We start from the raw sequence: 20,000 nt of genomic DNA, 5'->3' as shown, positions 1-20,000 counted from the left end.
AACCTGATGGAGGACTTCCAGAAGAAGAAGCCCAAAGGGCAGCAGAAGCTGGAGTCCATCTCAGACATGAAGGTGGGACTTGGTTCTGGGGGGACTCTGAGACCGCCGACCCGGATCCGTCCTCACGTCCCTGTCTGTCGTCCCTGCAGGCGTTCGTGGACAACTACCCTCAGTTCAAGAAGATGTCGGGCACCGTGTCCAAACATGTGACGGTGGTGGGCGAGCTGTCACGGCTGGTGGCGGAGCGGCAGCTGATGGAGGTGTCGGAGGTGGAGCAGGAGCTAGCCTGTCAGAACGATCACTCCAACGCTCAGCAGGTGGGTCGACCTCTGACCCTCCTCATGGTTACCTGTCTGACTTCTGATAGATGACAGCAGTTGTTACGAAGTTGTTACGAAGTCGTTACGAAGTTATTACAAGGTTGTTACGAAGTTGTTACGAAGTCGTTACGAAGTTGCTACGAGGTTGTTATGAAGTTGTTACGAGGTTGTTATGAAGTTGTTACCAGGTTGTTATGAAGTTGTTACGAGGTTGTTATGAAGTTGTTACGAGGTTGTTATGAAGTTGTTACCAGGTTGTTATGAAGTTGTTACCAGGTTGTTATGAAGTTGTTACGAGGTCGTTACGAAGTTGTTACCAGGTTGTTATGAAGTTGTTACGAGGTTGTTATGAAGTTGTTACGAGGTTGTTATGAAGTTGTTACCAGGTTGTTATGAAGTTGTTACGAGGTTGTTATGAAGTTGTTACCAGGTTGTTATGAAGTTGTTACGAGGTTGTTATGAAGTTGTTACGAGGTTGTTATGAAGTTGTTACCAGGTTGTTATGAAGTTGTTACGAGGTTGTTATGAAGTTGTTACGAGGTCGTTACGAAGTTGTTATGAGGTCGTTATGAAGTTATTACGAGGTTGTTATGAAGTTGTTACCAGGTTGTTACGAAGTTGCTACGAGGTTGTTATGAAGTTGTTACGAGGTTGTTATGAAGTTATTACGAGGTTGTTACAAAGTTTTTGAGGTTGTTACAAAGTTGCTACGAGGTTGTTATGAAGTTTTTACAATGTTTTTACGAGGTTGTTATGAAGTTGCTACCAGGTTGTTATGACATTTTTACAAGGTTGTTATGAGGTTGTTACGAAGTTTTTATAAGGTTGTTACGTCGTTTTTACAAGGTTGTTACGAAGTTTTTGAGGTTGTTACGAAGTTTTTACGAGGTTGTTACGAGGTTGTTATGAAGTTGTTACGAAGTTGCTACGAGGTTGTTATGAAGTTGTTACGAGGTCGTTACAAAGTTGTTACGAGGTCGTTACGAAGTTATTACGAGGTTGTTACAAAGTTTTTACGAGGTTGTTAAAGTTTTTACGAGGCTGTTACGAAGTTTTTATAAGGTTGTTACGTCGTTTTTACGAGGTTGTTACGAAGTTTTTGAGGTTGTTACGAGGTCGTTACAAAGTTGTTACGAGGTCGTTACGAAGTTATTACGAGGTTGTTACAAAGTTTTTACGAGGTTGTTAAAGTTTTTACGAGGCTGTTACGAAGTTTTTATAAGGTTGTTACGTCGTTTTTACGAGGTTGTTACGAAGTTTTTGAGGTTGTTACGAAGTTGCTACGAGGTTGTTACCAGGTTGTTATGGAGTTGTTAAGAGGTTATGAAGTTTTTACGAGTTTGTTACGAGGTTGTTATGAAGTTGTTACGAGGTCGTTACTAGGTCGTTACCAGGTTGTTACGAGGTTGTTACGACATTGTTACCAGGTTGTTACGAAGTTTTTACCAGGTTGTTACGAAGTTGTTACCAGGCTGTTAGGAAGTTTTTACCAGGTTGTTACGAGGTTGTTAGGAAGTTGTTACGAGGTTGTTACGAAGTTTTTATAAGGTTGTTACGTCGTTTTTACGAGGTTGTTACGAAGTTTTTGAGGTTGTTACGAAGTTGCTACGAGGTTGTTACCAGGTTGTTATGGAGTTGTTACGAGGTCGTTACCAGGTCGTTACCAGGTTGTTACGACATTGTTACCAGGTTGTTACGAAGTTTTTACGAGGTTGTTACGAAGTTGTTACGAGGTGTTCTAATCTTTAATGAGCGTCTCCTCTCAGATGGTTCGCCGGCTGCTGCAGAATCCTCGGCTGTCGGAACTGGATGCCGTCCGTCTCGTGATGCTCTACGCTCTGAGATATGAGCGCCACAGCAGCAGCATCCTCCCGTCTCTGATGGACGATCTGAGCCGGAGAGGTGTGTCCGAACGCCACCGCAAGGTAACCATGGCGCTGGAGCGCTCAGCTCCCATTGGACCGGCAGAGATTATAAGAAACAGACAGGTTGTCACTCAGTGTGGACGACATGCAGTGACTCCTGTTCGCCTCCGAAGGGCAGTAACGTGTGTGTGTGTGTGTGTGTGTGTGTGTGTGTGTGTGTGTGTGTGTGTGTGTGTGTGTGTGTGTGTCAGATGGTTCAGTCTGCGGTGGAGTACGGAGGAAAGAGAGTCAGAGGAAGTGACCTCATCACGCCGACAGACGCTGTCGCCATCACCAAACAATTCTTCAAAGGACTCAAGGTACAGTACACACACACACACACACACACACACACACACACACACACACACACACACACACACACACACACACACACACACACACACAGAGCTGACATCAGAACAAAAAACAAGAACGTGTGTTTTCTGAATGGACCCTGGTACAGAGTGTTTGTGTGTGTGTGTTCAGGGAGTGGAGAACGTGTACACTCAGCATCAGCCTCTACTACACGACACGCTGGATCAGCTGATCAAAGGTCGACTCAAAGACAGCCAGTTCCCCTACCTGGGAGCCAGCAGCCTCAGAGACAGGTGAGACACACCTGAGACACACTTGAGACAGGTAACATGGAGAGTTGGCCAGAAGGTGACCTGATGAAAATGTGTATGTGTATATATTTGTGTGTGTGTGTGTGTGTGTGTGTGTGTGTGTGTGTGTGTGTGTGTGTATTTCAGGCCTCAGGACATCCTGGTGTTTGTGATTGGTGGAGCCATGTATGAAGAAGCTCTGACTGTTTACAACCTGAACCGCAGCACACCTGGAGTCCGCATCGTCCTGGGAGGAAGCAGCATCCACAACACCAAGAGGTCTCACACACACACACACACACACACACACACACACACACACACACACACACACACACACACACACACACACATATTTACATACATACAGGAACACACACACACACACTGCAGTGTCTTTACCTCTGTCTCTCCGTCAGTTTCCTGGAGGAAGTGATGTCAGCGACGGGTCCCGGTAGCGCCAGCGGCGGCAACAGAGCACAGGGAAGCAGTCGCCATGGTAACAGGCGCTGAGCAGCCCCCTGGACCTCTGGTCGGATGAACAGCATCATTCCCTGTGTGTGTGTGTGTGCGCGCGCGTGCATTTAAAGGAACAGTACGACATTTCTGAGAACACCACCGAACATTCAAACTCTGCAGGAACTTGAACTACTTTTCACTTCCAGCTCATCAAAATAAAACACGAGAACGTTTTTGTGATTTATTTTGAAAAATTAAAACATGAAAAGTGTGTTTGAGCTCCACCTGGTGGCTCGATGACACGTCGCTGCTGCCTTCAAATGGAACTCACGAGTTCGGGTTACGACACGGGAAGTCGTGTCAGAACACCGTTGCTAGGCAACAGCAATGTGGGTGGCATCTAGAAGCCACAGAAGCTAACAACTTAGCAAGCTGGCAGGCGAATAACGTAACAGAGGGAACTGTAAAAGGTAAAAGACGACGTTTTATGTTGGTTACGAAATATATTAAATATGTTAGCTTAGCATCTATAGCTTCAGATGTTTTTGTAAACAAACAACTCCTTCGTGAATACGACGAATATGATTTATGCCGACTCGTCTCGTGAAGGCAGTAAATTACAACGCCATTTGAACGCAGCATCAACACATCGTCCAATCACTGCACTGAAAAACAAACTGGCTCTTTCATCCAACCTGAATGAGTCTGAAACACGTCCGATCCTCTCTGCCTGCTATTCAACCGTCTCTGACTGAAAGAGAAAGTTTGACCTCCAATAAACGATAAAAATACAAATGTGTTTGACGCTTCACCTTCTTTTACTCTGTGTTTCTGTCCCAATAAAAAGGTCAGTGAGACATCTGAAGATGTTCTGTTGGACTGAAATCACATGAAACTCAGTTCCTGGAAGAAATCCTGGTTCTCATGTTTGTTCACGTCTGTTCCTCTAAAATGACTCGTTTTTTAAAGGGACTTTGGAACGAGTGAAGCTGCAGAAAAACAATCAGATCGACTAAGAGATTAAAAACAGTTTGAAGTCGATTTTCAGACGCCTGAAACTTCACGTTGAATTCTGCTCGATCGTTTTCAGAATATTTCTGATGAACTTTGCTTCAATTTCAGTTCTTACAGCGAAAACAAAATAAAAACACTAAACCAGTGTGTTTGTCGAGAGACTCAAATAACCTTTAAAATAGTGGAGTTTGCTCTGGAGTCCGGTTCAGTCCGCTTCAGTCTGGAGCTTTATATCCAGAGCTGTACAAACAGAGCTGTAGTGTCCTGCGTTACCATGACAACGGACGGCAGGTCTGTTTGTCTCCAACACGTCGACCTTGTGTCCTCGACGCAACGAGGAAACGAATTCTGATAATCATTCGGATCAAAAATGTTTCTTTGTCAAAGAGAAAATTAAATTATCTTTCAAAGTTTCCTTGAAAGAACTTCAGCTTAAAGATTTAAAAACGTTTTGATTCGTTGACGTTAAAACGTGTTTGTCTCGAAGAAGATTGTTGGAAATCAGTGCGTCGGCTCAGGAACGCCTGAAAATCAGTAGTTGGTAGAAATGTTGGAAAATAATGTGGAGCAGCTGAATCGAGGCCTGCAGGTTTACAGTAGCAGCAGGAGGAGGGTCCGGCTGAGTCCAGGGTCCAGCTCACCGCAAACAGATCAGCCTTTACAAGAGACGTGTCCTCCTGCTCGTCTCACAGCCTCTTGGAGTTCTGCCGATCCACCATGCAGGTTCTGTTCGGAGCGGTTCCGCTGGTTCTGGTTCTGGTTCTGCTCGGCTGCAGCGCCGCGGCCGACGAATGCGACCTGCCGTCAAAGCCGGCGCTCGGGGAGCTGCAGACGGTAGGAACACTGTGGACGGAGCGGATTCAGTCGGACGGACGGAGACACGCCCACTAACGTCCGTGTGTCCTGCAGGTGTTGGCGTCCCGCTGGGTTCTGGTGGACGCCTTCTCAGACTACCCCGACGGGAAGCAGCTGCTGAGGCTCACCAACAGCTCACTGGTGCAGATGATGCAGACGAAGGACAACGAAACCTTCCTGTTCAGCGAGAGGAATGTGGTGTAAGCGGAGTGCAGTACCGCAGCGCCGCCAGCAGGCGTCGGCCTTCTGTCTGTTCAACGCACATTTCTTTTTGTTTCTTCCAGCGGCGGGAAATGTCTCAACTTTAAGGTGAACATGACATACGCCGAGACGTCCAACTACACCCTCCGTCTGGTCGGAGTCGGTGAGTCGCCGACAGGCCGAGAGACGCAAAGACGTCGTCGACCTTCTGAAAGACGCTCGTGTCCCACACGACTCGATGTTTTCGGTCGACGTCTCACCGTTTCTTGTCGCTGACTTTCTTCCCTCTAGGTGTGAAGGAGTACGACGGCGTGGAGTCTCCGTACGATGACCAGGGCCGAGTCGACGTCTACCAGTCGTGTCCCGACTGCCTGCTCATCATCTACAGCGGCGTCTTCGAGGGGACGCCGGGACGGATGATGCTCATCTACAGTAAGACGCAGAAACACCGACGGACGCGACTGCGAGATGACGCGGAGTCGTCAGAGGAAAACGTTAACGGGATCAACACGTTAACGGGATCAACACGTTAACGGGACCGCTGGTACGTGAACATTAGTGACATCACCACGGAAGTGAAAACAAGACAGACAACAAGAAGTGAGACATTTCCAAATCAAACAGGAAGCACAGACTGACCCGGAGACCAGAAACCAGAACAGAACCTCAGGAGGTCCCGGTGGAACTCGGTGTGGACAGTCAGACTCTGGGGGACGAATTCACTGTGACACAAAGAAAACCCGCCGGGTGTCTCCCGACCTGACGCGCCGTAGACTTTCTGAAGCATTTCGAGTGTCTCTGTTGACGGTTTCCAGAGTTGGACACAAAAAAAAGCCCCAAAACTCTGTAGTGGAAATCAGCGCCTGGGCTCAGGAACACTCGGCTGAGAGATCGGATGTTTCTCTACTCCAGTTTCAGGTTTCCACGGTGACATCAGAGATGTTCACTCAGGTTTCCACGGTGACATCACAGATGTTCACGTACCAGCGGTTACGTTAACGTGTTGATCCTCCTCGTGCATCACGGTCGCTCAGCGACCTTCAAACAGGAAGTCTGAAGCTGCTCTCTGATTGGCTCGTGAGTGTTTGCCATCTCCACTGACTTCCTGTCGTGCTCTGTGACGCAGGGAAGGAGGGGAAACACCTGGACGCCGACGAGCTGAAGGCAGCGGAGGACGGCCACAGGAAGTGGGCGGAGTGTCTGAAGTTCGACGTGTCGGTGCGGTTCAGATACGATGGGAAGGCGGGTGAGTAGCCGCTTAGTCCGGACGCCATGTTGGATCGATTGATCACATATTTAATGATTGATGGATGATTTCAGTCTTCTTTCAAGCCTTTCAGCCCGTTTTATAACATTTTATTTTGTTTGTGAAAACAATAATCGGCTCAATCTTCTTAGAAACTGGAAGAGAAGAGTTGAAGGATGTTATTGATCCCGTTTATTGAAACCTGCTGACTCGTTTGTTTTGTTTTTGCAGAGTTTTGTGTCGAGAAGAAAGAAGAAGGAAAAGAATCCTGAGATGACGATCAATATTTGATTTACTATATAATATTAAAATCAATAAATTAAATAAATCTGATCAGTTTAATCTGAAGTGTTTGTTTTATATCTGAGAGGATTTAATGTCTTCAGGCTTTAACACATTTATCAGATATTTCATTATTAAAATTAAATTAAATGTTTCTGTCTGCTGTGACTTTAATTCGTCAGATTTTAACTAGAAATTTTGATTTTTCTCTTGAATTGATCTGAGAATCATTCAGAGTTTTAAGATTGAAAAAGAAAATCTCCTGGTTTTAATTCTTTGAATTCATCTGAACAATAATTTAATAATTTATAATAAATAAAACTAATTAAAATGTATGGGAACACAACAAAAGTTTAATGTAATAAAAATGTAATCAAATAAAATATAATAAGAAAAGTTTTCATGCTGTAACGCGATATTGATCCAAACTGAGATAATCAATCAGTTTTAAAACTGTAAATCAGAATGAATTAAAATAAATAATTTTATCTACTGATGAGTCAAACCAATGATTTTAATATCAGATTAATGTCTCAGCGACATAAAAGGGAATCAATCATAAATATGAGATTTATTTATTTATAGTTTTACTTATTTTTTCGGAGCTGAATTTATTTATATTCCATTTTAAATAATATATTTATTTCTCGTCACGTTTAATAAAAATAAAATGTTTTATAAATGAATATAAATGAATTGAGAAGTCGGCTGTGCCACCGGAATCCGCCAGGTGTCGCTGTCGGGCTCCTTTTACACACAACAGGCCACCGTGCGCGTCCGCGTGGGAGAGCATCTGCCTGCTGATACGCGCGCACGCGCAGGGAGGACGCAGCCTCGACTCAGACAACAGACGCGCAGCTGAAGAGAAGAAGAACCGGGGCGGACCGAGCGGACGCACCGACACCGACACCAGCATCTACCGGGACCGGAACCACCGGGGCCGGGCTGCAGCTGCTCCGGGCCGAACCTCCTCCCCGTCGGTGTGATTGAGCGCGGAGCCCCGCGGAGGATGAAGAAAAGCAACCAGAGCAGGCGGGTCAGTCAGGCAGAGGTCCATTCATATTTTCACCGTTTTTAGCGGAATTTCCTGCCGCCTGTTCTCATCCTCATCCCCCCCCCCCCCCCCCCGCTCATCTTCATCCCTCCCTCCGTGCCGTGGCAGCATGATCGATCCAGTGAGAGTGAGAAGAGGCGCGCGCTCTCTGATCATCATTAATATTCATGTTTGTCTGAATTTCATCCGTTTCTCAGGTTAGGGTTTCCAGATCTTCATCAGTCTGCTGACTGATTTCCGGTTCTGATCACATCCTCACTTCATGGTTTCAGGATTATTGATCACTGACATGCAGCGATCACAATTATTGATCATTCATGACGTCAGACTTGTATTTCTTTGTTACTTCCTGCTTTGATCCTTCTAGAGCGGGGGTGTCAAACTCATTTTAGTTAAGGGGCCACATACTGCCCACTTTGATCTCAGGTGGTCCAGACCAGTAAAATCATAGAATAATAACGACAATATTTCTCTGTTTAAATCATTGAAGGTTTTTGGATGATAAACCCTATTTTAATGTCTTTCTACAATAAACTAGAAACATAAAGACCAAAAACTCAGAATCAGTCCACTGTTTATCAGCCTGGATCTCCTCTACAGATTCCCTCACAGCGAGCTGCTGCCTCCGGAGCAGACGTCGCATTTACGCTGTTTTTGAAGCAATTACTGGATCCATTAAAAAAAAATAACAAAACGTTTGTACTCATAAACCTCCATATTCTCATAGGAATGCAATTTATGTCTTTCTGTAATTTTTACACTTAGCAAAGTCAATCCGGCGGGCCGAGCTGGACCCCCTGGCGGGCCGGATCCGGCCCGCAGGCCGTATGTTTGACACCCTGGGTCTAGAAACAGGAAACAGCTGTGAGGAGCTTTAACAATCAGCTGATCTGAAGTGTTTCATTCATTCATTCAGCAAAAGTTCAAAATAAAAAGAAACCGTTTTTTGTATTTTATATTTTATCAAAATAAAAGCAGACAGTTCGTTTTATTTTGAAATCCTCTGAGGGGTTTTTGTCTCTGTTGTTTTTTCTTCTTCGTGGGTTTTCTGTCTGTTATGTAACTAAAGTAGATCAGACTGAGAGCATGATGAAGATTCACCCCCGTTACTCCTCTTCATCACCTCTTCATCAGCTTCTTCAGCCTCAGACAGAAGCTTTAATCATTTTCATCACCACCATCATCATCATCATCATCACCATGATCATCTTCATCACCACCATCATCATCATCACCATTATCATCACCATCACCATGATCACCTTCATCATCACCATTAACATCATCATCATCACCATCATCATCTTCATCATCACCATGATCACCATTATCATCACCATCATCATCTTCATCATCCCGTCATCGTCATCATCACCATCCTCATCATCATCATCATCATCATCACAATCAACTTCATGATCCTCATCATCTTCATCCTCATCATCTTCATCATCATTGCCATCATCATCATCATCATCTTTATCATCACCATCATCATCTTCATCATTACAATCATCTTCATGATCTTCATCATCCTCATCATCATCATCATCACAATCAACTTCATGATCCTCTTCATCCTCATCATCATCATCATCATTGCCATCATCATCATCTTTATCATCACAATCATCATGATCCTCATCATCATCCTCATCACCATCATCTTCATCATCTCTGGTCTCTGGTTGTGTTTCAGGGTCTTCAGGACTCGGGTCCCCCGGCGCCCCCCCAGCCGGAGAAGGTGGGCTGGATCCGTAAGTTCTGCGGCCGCGGGATCTTCAGGGAGCTGTGGAGGAGCCGGTTCGTGGTTCTGAGAGGAGAACACCTGTTCATCTCTGACAAGGAGGTGAGGTCACAATAGGAAGTCACACACTCTGCAGAGAAAAGAGGATTGTGGGTAGCTCTTTGGAGACCAGGAAATGGTTTTAGTGTCAGACAGCTGATTGGATGTCAGAGTGACGAAGGATTACCAATGACAGGTCGACGAGTCCGCCGCTGAAAGTAGTCCCCGAAACTCCGCCATCTGTTTGTGTGTCTGTTTGTTTGTGTTTGTGTTCCCGTCCCTCCAGCAGCACGTCGCTCGGTGTGTCACATGTTCTCTGAAGCTGCTGAGTCACTTCTGAACAACGCTGAGTCGCCCTGAGTGACCATGTGACCTGTGATGTCACGGGAGATCAGATCAGCGTTAGAGGGAGGCGAGCGTTCCTGAACGCACCACGAGGAGCGATGAGGTCGTGATGCGTTCAGGAACGTCAGACTGTCCTTGAACGCAGCGCGGAGGACAGGTGTGTGTGTGTGTGTGTGTGTGTGTGTGTGTGTGTGTGTGTGTGTGTGTGTGTGTGTGTGTGTGTGTGTGTGTGTGTGTGTGAAGTGCTGAGTGTTCACTGTCTCTGCTCCACATTATGTAAGACCCGGTTGTATAACTGCCGCCGAGGATTGTGGGAAGCTGAGTCAGACCTACTCAAAAACTCTTCTTCTTCCTGCTGCATCCTGACAAACTTTATCATTACAGACACACACACACACACACACACCACACACACACACACACACACACACACACACACACACACACACACACACACACACACACACACACACACACACACACACACACACACACACACACACACACACACACACACACACACACCTGTCCACACACCTGTTCACACACACACACAGACACACACACACACACACACACACACACACACACACACACACACACACACACACACACACACACACACACACACACACACACACACACACACACACACACACACACACACACACACACACACACACACACACACACACACACACACACACACACACACACACACACACACACACACACACACACACACACACACACAAACACACACACACACACACACACACACACACACACCTGTCCACACACCTGTTCACACACACACACACACACACACACACACACACACACACACACACACACACACACACACACACACACACACACACACACACACACACACACACACACACACACACACACACACACACGAGGACATCTGACACTTTCCAGAGAAACCCAACTCGGAGACATCAGGATAGACAAGTCAAAATAACAATAAAGAGACACAAAACAACTACAGGACGGGTGTGTGTGAACAGGTGTGTATGTGAACAGGTGTGTGGACAGGTGTGTGTGAACAGGTGTGTGTGTGAGCAGGTGTGTGTGTGTGTGTGGGATCTTCAGGACCAGCTGAGGATCAGAGGTTTGTTGTAGACGATGACATCATCAAAGGTGTGTTGTTGTGTCTGCAGGTGAAAGACGAGCGTCGCGCTCAGGAAGTGTTCGATCTCGCCGACTACGAGCGTTCGGAGGAACTGAGGAAGGCGAAGAGTCGCAGCAAGAAGAACCACAGTCGCTTCACGGTGCTGCGCTGCAGGCAGCCGGGGAACACGGTGAGTCCACCTGAGAACCTCTGAGACCCCCTGAGACCACCTGAGACCACCTGAGACCTCCTGAGACCACCTGAGAACCTCTGAGACAACCTGAGACCTCCTGAGAACCTCTGAGACCTCCTGAGACCACCTGAGACCTCCTCAGAACCTCTGAGACCTCCTGAGACCACCTGAGACCACCTGAGAACCTCTGAGACCTCCTGAGACCACCTGAGAACCTCTGAGACAACCTGAGACCTCCTGAGAACCTCTGAGACCTCCTGAGACCACCTGAGACCTCCTCAGAACCTCTGAGACCTCCTGAGACCCTGAGAACCTCTGAGACCTCCTGATACTCCCTGAGACCACCTGAGAACCTCTGAGACCTCCTGACTTCACTTGATTCCCCCTGAGTCTTTTAGTGTTGTTGTTGAGTACTGTCTTACCCTGATGTGGTCTCCTGTGTTTTATTGGTTAATTTGGTTTGCTGTTGTGTTTTTGTTATCTTGTTGTTGTTGTTTTGTTTTGTTGTTGATGTTGTATTGGTGTTGCTGTGGTCTTTTTGTTGTCTATTTGTTGTTATTGTTTATTTGTTGTTGTACTAGTGCCCCTCTTGCTCCCTGATGTTGTCTCCTGTGTTTTATTGTTGTCTTGTTGTTGTTTTGTTGTTGTTGTTTTGGAACCCCGCCCCCCCGACATGGTCTCCGTGTCCTCAGCAGTGGGTCCAGCTGTGACGTGTCTCCGTCCTCTCCGTCCTCTCCGTCCTCTGTGCTCAGAGATTACATCATCTTGCCCGACTCAACGGTGGATTCCCTCCTACATCTGCCCCGGGATTGGTGGATCATGTGTCGTTAGGCCCGCCCACCCTGCCTCAGCCGCAGCGATTGGCTGCTGCGTGCTGTTTTTTTTCTCTCTGAAAAGGTTTAATCTGCAGAATCCCATTAGTCGGTCTGAGGACGAGCTGCAGCTCAATAATCCCTGAAACATGTCAGCGAGCTGCTCTAAAACATGTGAAGCTGTGATCCCAGTCTGCCTGCAGAGTGTTGTTTAAACAACCTGTGTATCCGTCTGAATATCAACTGGTTTATTAAAACACGTTAACGTCCACATTGTTAGTGAGCAGGAAATGTTGTCAAATGAGGCGCTAATGTTAGCTACAGAGAACCACACACTACACTGGATATTAGCATCACCAGCGACACCAGAAGTTTTTAAAGTATTTCAAGTACCTTTCATATCACAACACACATTAAACATTAGGTTCAAAGCTACGTTCAAAAGCTTTCCGCAGTAAACTCTTTCTACTAAAGTAACCGTTAGCTACAACATTAGCAACACCGAACATTAGCGGCACCACAGAACTTCACTACGTTAGATATTAGCGACAGCAGCGGCACCAACAACGTGTAGTTTCTCTTTACAGAAACGAAGCGGCTTTACTGAAATCTGCTTAAAAGCTTGTCTGCATTTTAAATCATTCCAGAAACGTAATGTTTTAAAATGTTGTGAACATCTTGAGGTAAACTAACGTCGTATTTAACGACACATCGTTTTGTGTCTGCAGGTTCCGAACCTCGTGTTTCTGGCGGTGAGTCCGGAGGAGAAGGAGTTGTGGGTCAACGCCCTCAACGTGGCCATCGTCAAAGCCAAGAACCGAATTCTGGACGAGGTGTGACGGGTTATTTTTCGTAAACGTGAGTGAAGATGGTCGGAAGAAGACGTGTAGACATAAAAACCTCCGTTTGTCCGACCAGGTGACCGTCGAGGAGGACGGAGCGCTGGCGCATCCAACCAGAGACCGACCGAAGATCCCTCACGGCCGCCGGCTGCCGACCAGAGGACACCTGATGGCGGTGGTGGGAACCTTCAGTCACCTCCGCTAACGTGGTCTCCACTAACGTGGTCTCCGCTAACGTGGTCTCTTCCTTTCCGCAGGCGTCCACGTCCTCCCACGGCGTGTTGACCCTCGACCTGGTCGCCGAGGAGGACGGATTCTTCCCCGACTACGACGGCGGCTCGCAGGAATCCTGGGAGAACGGCTTCCGGGTCGACCTGCATGGTGGCGGCGGGCAGGCGGTCCGATCTCGGGGAGTCGGAGGTCGTCAGCGAGCCGACACCGACGTGTCGAAGCTGCAGGCCTCCAGGGAGCCGAAGGTGACGACCGGCAGTCTTCCCAGAGGCAGCGAGCGGTCCTGGGGGAGGCAGACCCACCCGGACGCCTCCAAAGTCCACAACACACCGCAGGTCCAGGTGGGTCATTCTGGTCCTGGTGGACTACGTCCTGACCCACGACACCTGAACTCTGACCTCCAAAACGGCATCTCGTCTAAAGTCGTGATTCTAAACCTGAACGAGGAACGCTCCTGTTTTCCTTTCAGGTGCTTCAGTCTCGGACGCCGCAGCCCGGGAAGCGGTTCAGCCTGCAGGGGCGGAGCCGCTGCGCCTCCATGGATGAAGTCCTGTCGTCCAGGTAACCACCGGCCGGAGACACAGAGCGAGACGACAGGTGTGTTCGGATCCTCGGTGACTCTTTACCGTCTTCTTCTTCTTCGTCTCCAGACCGGCGATGATCCGCTCCGAGCTGCGGTCAGTGCTGCGTCGTTGTCCGACCGAGGAGGAGGCGGTGGGCGGGGCCTCGGTGGGCGGGGCCTCAGTGCAGCCGGTCGGGCAGCTGCAGAGCCTCATCGCTCAGAGGATGCAGAGAGCTCAGGAGCTGCTGGAGGAGATGCGGCTGCAGGTCGGTCCGGCAGGTTATTGATCGTCGTTACGACGGAGGAACGTTCTGATCGGTGATTTTTGATTGACAGGAGCTGCAGAAGGCTAAAGCAGAGAGAGAACGAGGAGGCAGCTCGCCCTACCTGAAGGGCGTAGATTCCCCGCGACTCCACCACCTCCGGGGCTCCGACTCGCCACACTCCAGGTTGGTGTCTGTAGGGGGCGAGAAGAGGAAAGGTCAGAGGTCATCGAAATCAATAAGATGAGCAAGAACTGAGGCCGACCGGGTTTCAACCATAAACTGTTTCTAAAAGAGTTCGTAGCTTCAGGTCTGTAAAATGGTTCTGATCCAGAAGTGTCTTCAGCTGCAATACCAGCGAGTGCCACTAGAGGTCGGCTCCAAAAAGCCTCCGGCTCCATAGACTCCCATTCAACTTCTCTCATCAAATCCAAAGTGAATAAAATGTGTCCATCAGTTATCTCGGTGTTGTTAGCTAAAGTCACTCCTTCTTCTTAGTTTTCTGGAGGTCCATCTGAAAATAATCCCTCATTCATTAGAAAAGAAGATTCAAGAAGACCTGTTTTTGGGGGCGTGTCTGTTTGATTGACAGGCCTGTGGTGCAGTCAGGTGACAGGTGGTTGATGGTTGGTTTCTCTTTATTTAAAGAACCTGTCAGATTCTGTAAAAACAGAATTGGAGCTGTTGGTTTGATCTTGTTCTCCTCAGCAGGTCTTCAGGATCTCCGAGGAGCCGCAGCAGCGACTCTCCTCGTCTCCGGGGAAAAGACTCACCTCGCCTGAGAGGAAGAGAGTCTCCTCGGTCCAAAGCCAAGAAGAACCGGTCCAAAGGCACCGACTCGCCTCGCTCCAGAGGATCCCCCTCCCCCGCCGCTAAAGTCGGCGACTCTCCTCGAGCGAAGGACTCCCCTCGGTCCAGGAGCTCTGACCCGGCTCGCTCCCCGCGGCTCGGCGGCAAACGGGACGGCTCTCCGCTGCAGAAGTCTCTCGAGTCGCCTCTCGGCGCCGGCCGGTCCGACTCCTCGCCCGGTCCGGGCGGCAGGAAGGAGTCTCCGTCTCCGAGCCCGTCCAGATCCTTCGAGTCCTCGCAGCCCAAAACCGCAGACGAGCACCGGCTGTCCTCGCCGCCGGCGCAGCTGTCGGAGGACGACGTGGAGGTGGAGCGGCGGCGCGCCGAAGCCGAGCGCCTCCTGGAGGAGGCCGTGTCGTCGTGGAAGGAGGCGCAGGAGGTCCTGCAGGAGGTGAAGGAGCTGCAGAGCCAGACGCTGCGGCGGCAGCGGCGGAGGACCTACGAGAAGATGACGTCGACGGCGGCGTCCGCGTTGCCCGCGGCAACCGCAGCACCACGGGAGGACGACACGCCGGCCTCGCCGACGTCCCCTGAGGACGAGGACGAGTCGGAGACCCCTTGACGACGAGTCACCTTGACGATGAGTCGGAGACACCATGATGAGGACGAGTCGCCTTGACGACAACTTCATGTCCCACAGAGACGGTTGAACTTTCTCAGCAGCGTTTTTCAGCACAAAAAGATTTAAATTGTGATTTTGATCTTCGGGATTTCTCCCAAACCAGCGATCGTGTTCTTCCAGGAGGACGAAGATCTCAATCCTTGTCGCTTCACCTCCTCACGCCGACGCACGCCTTTACTTCCTGTTTCTGACCGAGCTGGCGTGGACGGCCTCTCCGCCGGCCTCGGCACTTTCAGGATGTGAAGGTTTTTTTTCAAGCAAAGATGTCGACGTTTCTACGAGGAAAACTTTTTGGATACGACAGAAACACAAAGTCACTGAAGAGCACTAAGTTTCCTTCGAGCACCGTGGGGGGCGGGGCTTGTTCTTAACGTCAGCACCGATTCTGAACCATTTATTTGTTGATCTATATTTGTGTTCTTGTGTGACATTTCTGTTGAATAATCTGATGAACATTCGTCCTCTCGGAGACTTTTAACCTCACGGAGAGTTTTTTGTCAAATGAATCAAATCAGGGAATTTAATGTTGAAGAAAAAGCAATAATGAGGAAGTTTGATGCGACTCGTTGTCGTGACGATACAGAGCATGTTTTCATTTGCACAGTTACGCGGTGGAGTTTTTAAAACATCCGCCAAAGATGCACTGAACTTTTCAACAAAATAAAACCCAAATATAAATGATAACTTTTGATAAATAGTTTTTGTAGTTTTGTGAGAACAACGTTTCACTTTGGTGAATTTAAACGTACGGAACACCAGCAGACAAACATACATGACCAAATGCACACGATCCACACAGCTGCACATGCTATGAACATACATGAGGACATTTACATACACACGGTTGAATCTGTTGTCGTTCTTCTTCGTGGTTTTCAGCTGATCTCATCACATTTTTCCTTCGACTTGAATTTTCAGCCCATTTTTCAAAAGGTTTTTAGCAGCGATAATTTTTATGCAGTTAAAATACCAGCTAAAAAAACGACATATTTCAGTCCCTCCAGGAGATCATGTGATCATAATAATCAACAAAAATTCAAGTGATCTTCACAATATTTGTGGCAGTTTGAAATTTGGCACAAAAAAATGTGGATTTCCCCCCCAAAAAAACATGGTGAACAGAAACTCTGCTGAAAGTATGACATCATAAAGACTCCTTTCAAAATAAAATGGACTTTATTACCATAAATAGGTCATTGAGAGCTAACTGCTAACTACTCATGGAAAACATTAATCCTTCAAAATAAAAGCACAGCAGCAGAACTTCTGTAGACCAAAATAAAAGAAGGACCGACGCGTGATGCTCGCGGGACCAAAAAGTGTGTCGCGACCCGTCAGTTGAGAACCACTGAATTATGACGAAACGGCACGCGTTAAATACACGTGACGTGTTTCAGACATACATGATAAACTTTGATGAGTTGGTGAAATGTGTCGCTGACATACGTGACACATTAACGTGTCACATACATGAAGAACACAAAATCTGAACATGAGAACAAATTCATGTGTCAACATGTACATGACAGAATCTACACGTCATATAAACAAAGTTTACAGGCAGCGATGATGAAATGTTTGTTTTACGTACGAATAAAAATCATTTCAATTTGTTTTAAAACATTTTACAGAAATCAGATTCTCAGTTTCCTTAGAAACTTAAATCAAACTTTCATTTAAAACAAAGTCAGATGTACGAACTGAAGTTGTCTTTTTTTAAATGAGAAATTTCACAGAAATCAGCTGAAACACGTCAGGAAGTCTTTTTATAAGTTAGTTAAGGTTAAATATTCACTTTCTTTTGTCAGAGTTTCTGTTCGAGCTGTTTTTTGGTGTTTTTGTACATTTATTGCTGAGCATGCAGAATGAGGCACCGTCAGCGCTGTGAAGGACGAACACGTCTTTATTTCTATTTGTTTGAAAGTTAATGCACATTTTTCAAAGAAGAATTTACTGCGTCGGTTTACGTCACGTTGTGTTCACGTTAAAATATGAAAACAGGTTATTTTAAATGTCCTTCTTTTGCTTACTGTAGAAATATATGTTCATGTTTCTGAATGATGTTTAAATTTTCTGTATACAGCAATGTATTGTGGGTAAATGGCGCCAAAACAAACACTGTTGATTTCCCGTCGAGAGCCTTTGGCGCTTGTCTTCACGTGAAAACTGGAATAAGCTGAACGGCCGGCGGTGTCTCGCCGAGTCGACTGTTTCCTGTTTGAATAAAAATTAAAAAAAGTCTGAAGCCTGAAACGTGACGACTCTTTATTACAGACGTGTGATTTGTTGTGTTGTTTTTTTAAGACCTAGCGTAGCTACCGCGGCTAGCAGGAGTCACACATCGACAGAGAAACTCGGAAACAGCAGCAGGAGAAGGAGGACTGAAAATGGAGTGAAGGAGCAGCAACACGAGGTGTGATGCTAACGGGCTAGGGTTAGTTAGGGTTAGGGTTAGTTAGGGTTAGGGTTAGTTAGGATTAGAGTTAGTTAGGGTTAGGGTTAGTTAGGATTAGGGTTAGTTAGGGTTAGTTATGGTTAGGGTTAGTTAGGGTTAGTTAGAATTAGAGTTAGTTAGGGTTAGGGTTAGTTAGGGTTAGTTAGGATTAGGGTTAGTTATGGTTAGGGTTAGTTAGGGCTAGGGTTAGTTAGAATTAGAGTTAGTTAGGGTTAGGGTTAGTTAGGGTTAGGGTTAGTTAGGGTTAGTTAGGATTAGGGTTAGTTATGGTTAGGGTTAGTTAGGGTTAGGGTTAGTTAGAATTAGAGTTAGTTAGGGTTAGGGTTAGTTAGGGTTAGTTATGGTTAGGGTTAGTTAGGGTTAGGGTTAGTTAGAATTAGAGTTAGTTAGGGTTAGGGTTAGTTAGGGTTAGGGTTAGTTAGGGTTAGTTAGGATTAGGGTTAGTTATGGTTAGGGTTAGTTAGGGCTAGGGTTAGTTAGGGTTAGCAGAGCTGAATCTGAACGTTGAAGCTAGCTGTTCTAGCATAACTGTCCTCCAAGCTAGTTAGCTAAGCGAAGCTCGAATTTATTAAAACACGATGAAAAAACAACGTTTCCACGTCAGACATCGCAGAAAAAACTGAAACAGCAGCTGTAATGAGTAATGATACTGTTTTAGTGATAATGTAAGTAAATGTGAAAATGACTTGAAGTTAAAGAGAAACAAACTAAAAGCCACGACGACCAAAATAAATAAATAAATAGTGACTATGTGATGCTAGCTGGTTAGCTGAGATATCTGGAGGTTGAAACTAGCCACGCTAGCATAACACAACAAACATCGTGATCACAGACATGAAACCAACTTTACCGTAAATTATTGTTGTTATTATTATTATTATATTTACTGTAAATTATTGTTATTATTATTACATTTACTGTAAATTAATAATTTTAGTCACGCTATCGGTGGTTCAGATTAGCGGCACTGTTTTATAGCATCTGATGGCGAATCAATAATCAATCAATAATCAATAACCAATCAATAATCAATCAATAATCAATAACCAATCAGAAGCTCCTCGTTAAACCAAAACTCCACTCGGATTCTTCTTAACGCTCAATTTGGTTTCAACTCTAATCAGATAACATGACCGAGGACACACACACACACACACACACACACACACACACACACACACACACACACACACACACACACACACACACACACACACACACACACACACACACACACACACACACACACACACACACACACACACACACACACACACACACACACACACACACACACACACACACACACACACACAATGTCCTCACTGACGTAGTGGACCTTATGAGGACCGACTGTTTGTCCCCTCTGTGCAGGTGTGACGTGAGTGCCCACATGAATAGACAGACGAACACACACCGAGTGGGTCAGTGAGCCGTGATGAGCAGATGTAGGGCAGAACAAACAGCACCGCTCGGTCACACAGCGCACACGCCAACACTCTGTGTGATGCAGCTGTGTGCTTCTGATCATATATGCATGCGTGAGCATTTCTTGATGACTAATCTACTGCACGAAACAAAGAAACCAGAGAAACTGGTAAAGGAGGAACGTATGACCTAGAACACACGGAACACACACTTTAACATACGGAACACACACGCTTTAACACACGGAACACACGCTTCAACACACGGAACACACACGCTTTAACACACGGAACACACGCTTTAACACACGGAACACACACGCTTTAACACATGGAACACACACTTTAACATACGGAACACACACGCTTTAACACACGGAACACACACGCACACGCGCTTTAACACACGGAACACACACGCTTTAACACACGGAACACACGCGCTTTAACACACGGAACACACACGCTTTAACACACGGAACACACACGCTTTAACACACGGAACACACACGCTTTAACACACGGAACACAC

At 46.7% G+C, this 20,000-nt stretch overlaps 3 protein-coding genes and 1 long non-coding RNA gene across 6 annotated transcripts in view; all 4 read left to right on the top strand.

Moving 5' to 3' along the window:
• vps45 (vacuolar protein sorting 45 homolog) overlaps positions 1–4,111 on the top strand; it is an 8,922-nt gene extending 4,811 nt beyond the window's left edge. Inside the window, exons 9-15 of the mRNA XM_069688373.1 lie at positions 1–72; positions 150–317; positions 2,087–2,245; positions 2,437–2,544; positions 2,714–2,835; positions 2,980–3,111; positions 3,252–4,111. The exon at positions 1–72 is cut by the window's left edge and continues 42 nt beyond it. Of these exons, the coding sequence (XP_069544474.1) occupies positions 1–72; positions 150–317; positions 2,087–2,245; positions 2,437–2,544; positions 2,714–2,835; positions 2,980–3,111; positions 3,252–3,345 (855 nt within the window). The 3' untranslated portion in view covers positions 3,346–4,111. The remainder of the gene's footprint in view (positions 73–149; positions 318–2,086; positions 2,246–2,436; positions 2,545–2,713; positions 2,836–2,979; positions 3,112–3,251) is intronic.
• LOC138614797 (uncharacterized) lies at positions 589–2,055 on the top strand. 2 transcript variants are annotated; one of them, XR_011310341.1, is made up of 3 exons: positions 589–1,871; positions 1,903–1,965; positions 2,010–2,055. It is a non-coding gene; the product is annotated as an uncharacterized lncRNA (long non-coding RNA). The 2 variants fall into 2 exon arrangements; XR_011310342.1 differs by having other exon boundaries at positions 589–1,769; positions 1,933–1,965; positions 2,010–2,041.
• A 686-nt stretch (positions 4,112–4,797) lies between the features above and the next one.
• LOC138614795 (saxitoxin and tetrodotoxin-binding protein 2-like) lies at positions 4,798–6,940 on the top strand. Its single transcript, XM_069688372.1, has 6 exons — positions 4,798–5,139; positions 5,215–5,360; positions 5,445–5,524; positions 5,653–5,793; positions 6,488–6,607; positions 6,839–6,940. Exons 1-6 carry the CDS (start codon positions 5,023–5,025, stop codon positions 6,877–6,879), a joined length of 645 nt encoding a protein of 214 aa, XP_069544473.1. The 5' UTR covers positions 4,798–5,022; the 3' UTR covers positions 6,880–6,940.
• Positions 6,941–7,722: 782 nt separating this feature from the next.
• plekho1a (pleckstrin homology domain containing, family O member 1a) lies at positions 7,723–17,831 on the top strand. Of its 2 annotated transcripts, none has more exons than XM_069688379.1 (10): positions 7,723–7,925; positions 9,643–9,792; positions 11,262–11,402; positions 12,946–13,050; positions 13,136–13,237; positions 13,317–13,631; positions 13,760–13,851; positions 13,941–14,118; positions 14,189–14,301; positions 14,827–17,831. In XM_069688379.1, the coding sequence occupies exons 1-10, from the start codon at positions 7,899–7,901 to the stop codon at positions 15,524–15,526; spliced, it is 1,923 nt and encodes a 640-aa protein (XP_069544480.1). In that variant the 5' UTR covers positions 7,723–7,898; the 3' UTR covers positions 15,527–17,831. The 2 variants fall into 2 exon arrangements, with proteins under 2 accessions (XP_069544480.1, XP_069544479.1); XM_069688378.1 differs by having other exon boundaries at positions 14,824–17,831.
• Positions 17,832–20,000: the final 2,169 nt, after the last annotated feature.

This window comes from Brachyistius frenatus, unplaced genomic scaffold, assembly GCF_029030835.1.
Source record: "Brachyistius frenatus isolate BFR_SWC_R1_liver_20210118 unplaced genomic scaffold, ASM2903083v1 Contig_577, whole genome shotgun sequence".
In the NCBI taxonomy this organism is placed as follows: domain Eukaryota; kingdom Metazoa; phylum Chordata; class Actinopteri; family Embiotocidae; genus Brachyistius; species Brachyistius frenatus.
Note: the sequence above shows the minus strand (reverse complement) of the source record. Positions and strands in the feature narration are given on the sequence as shown.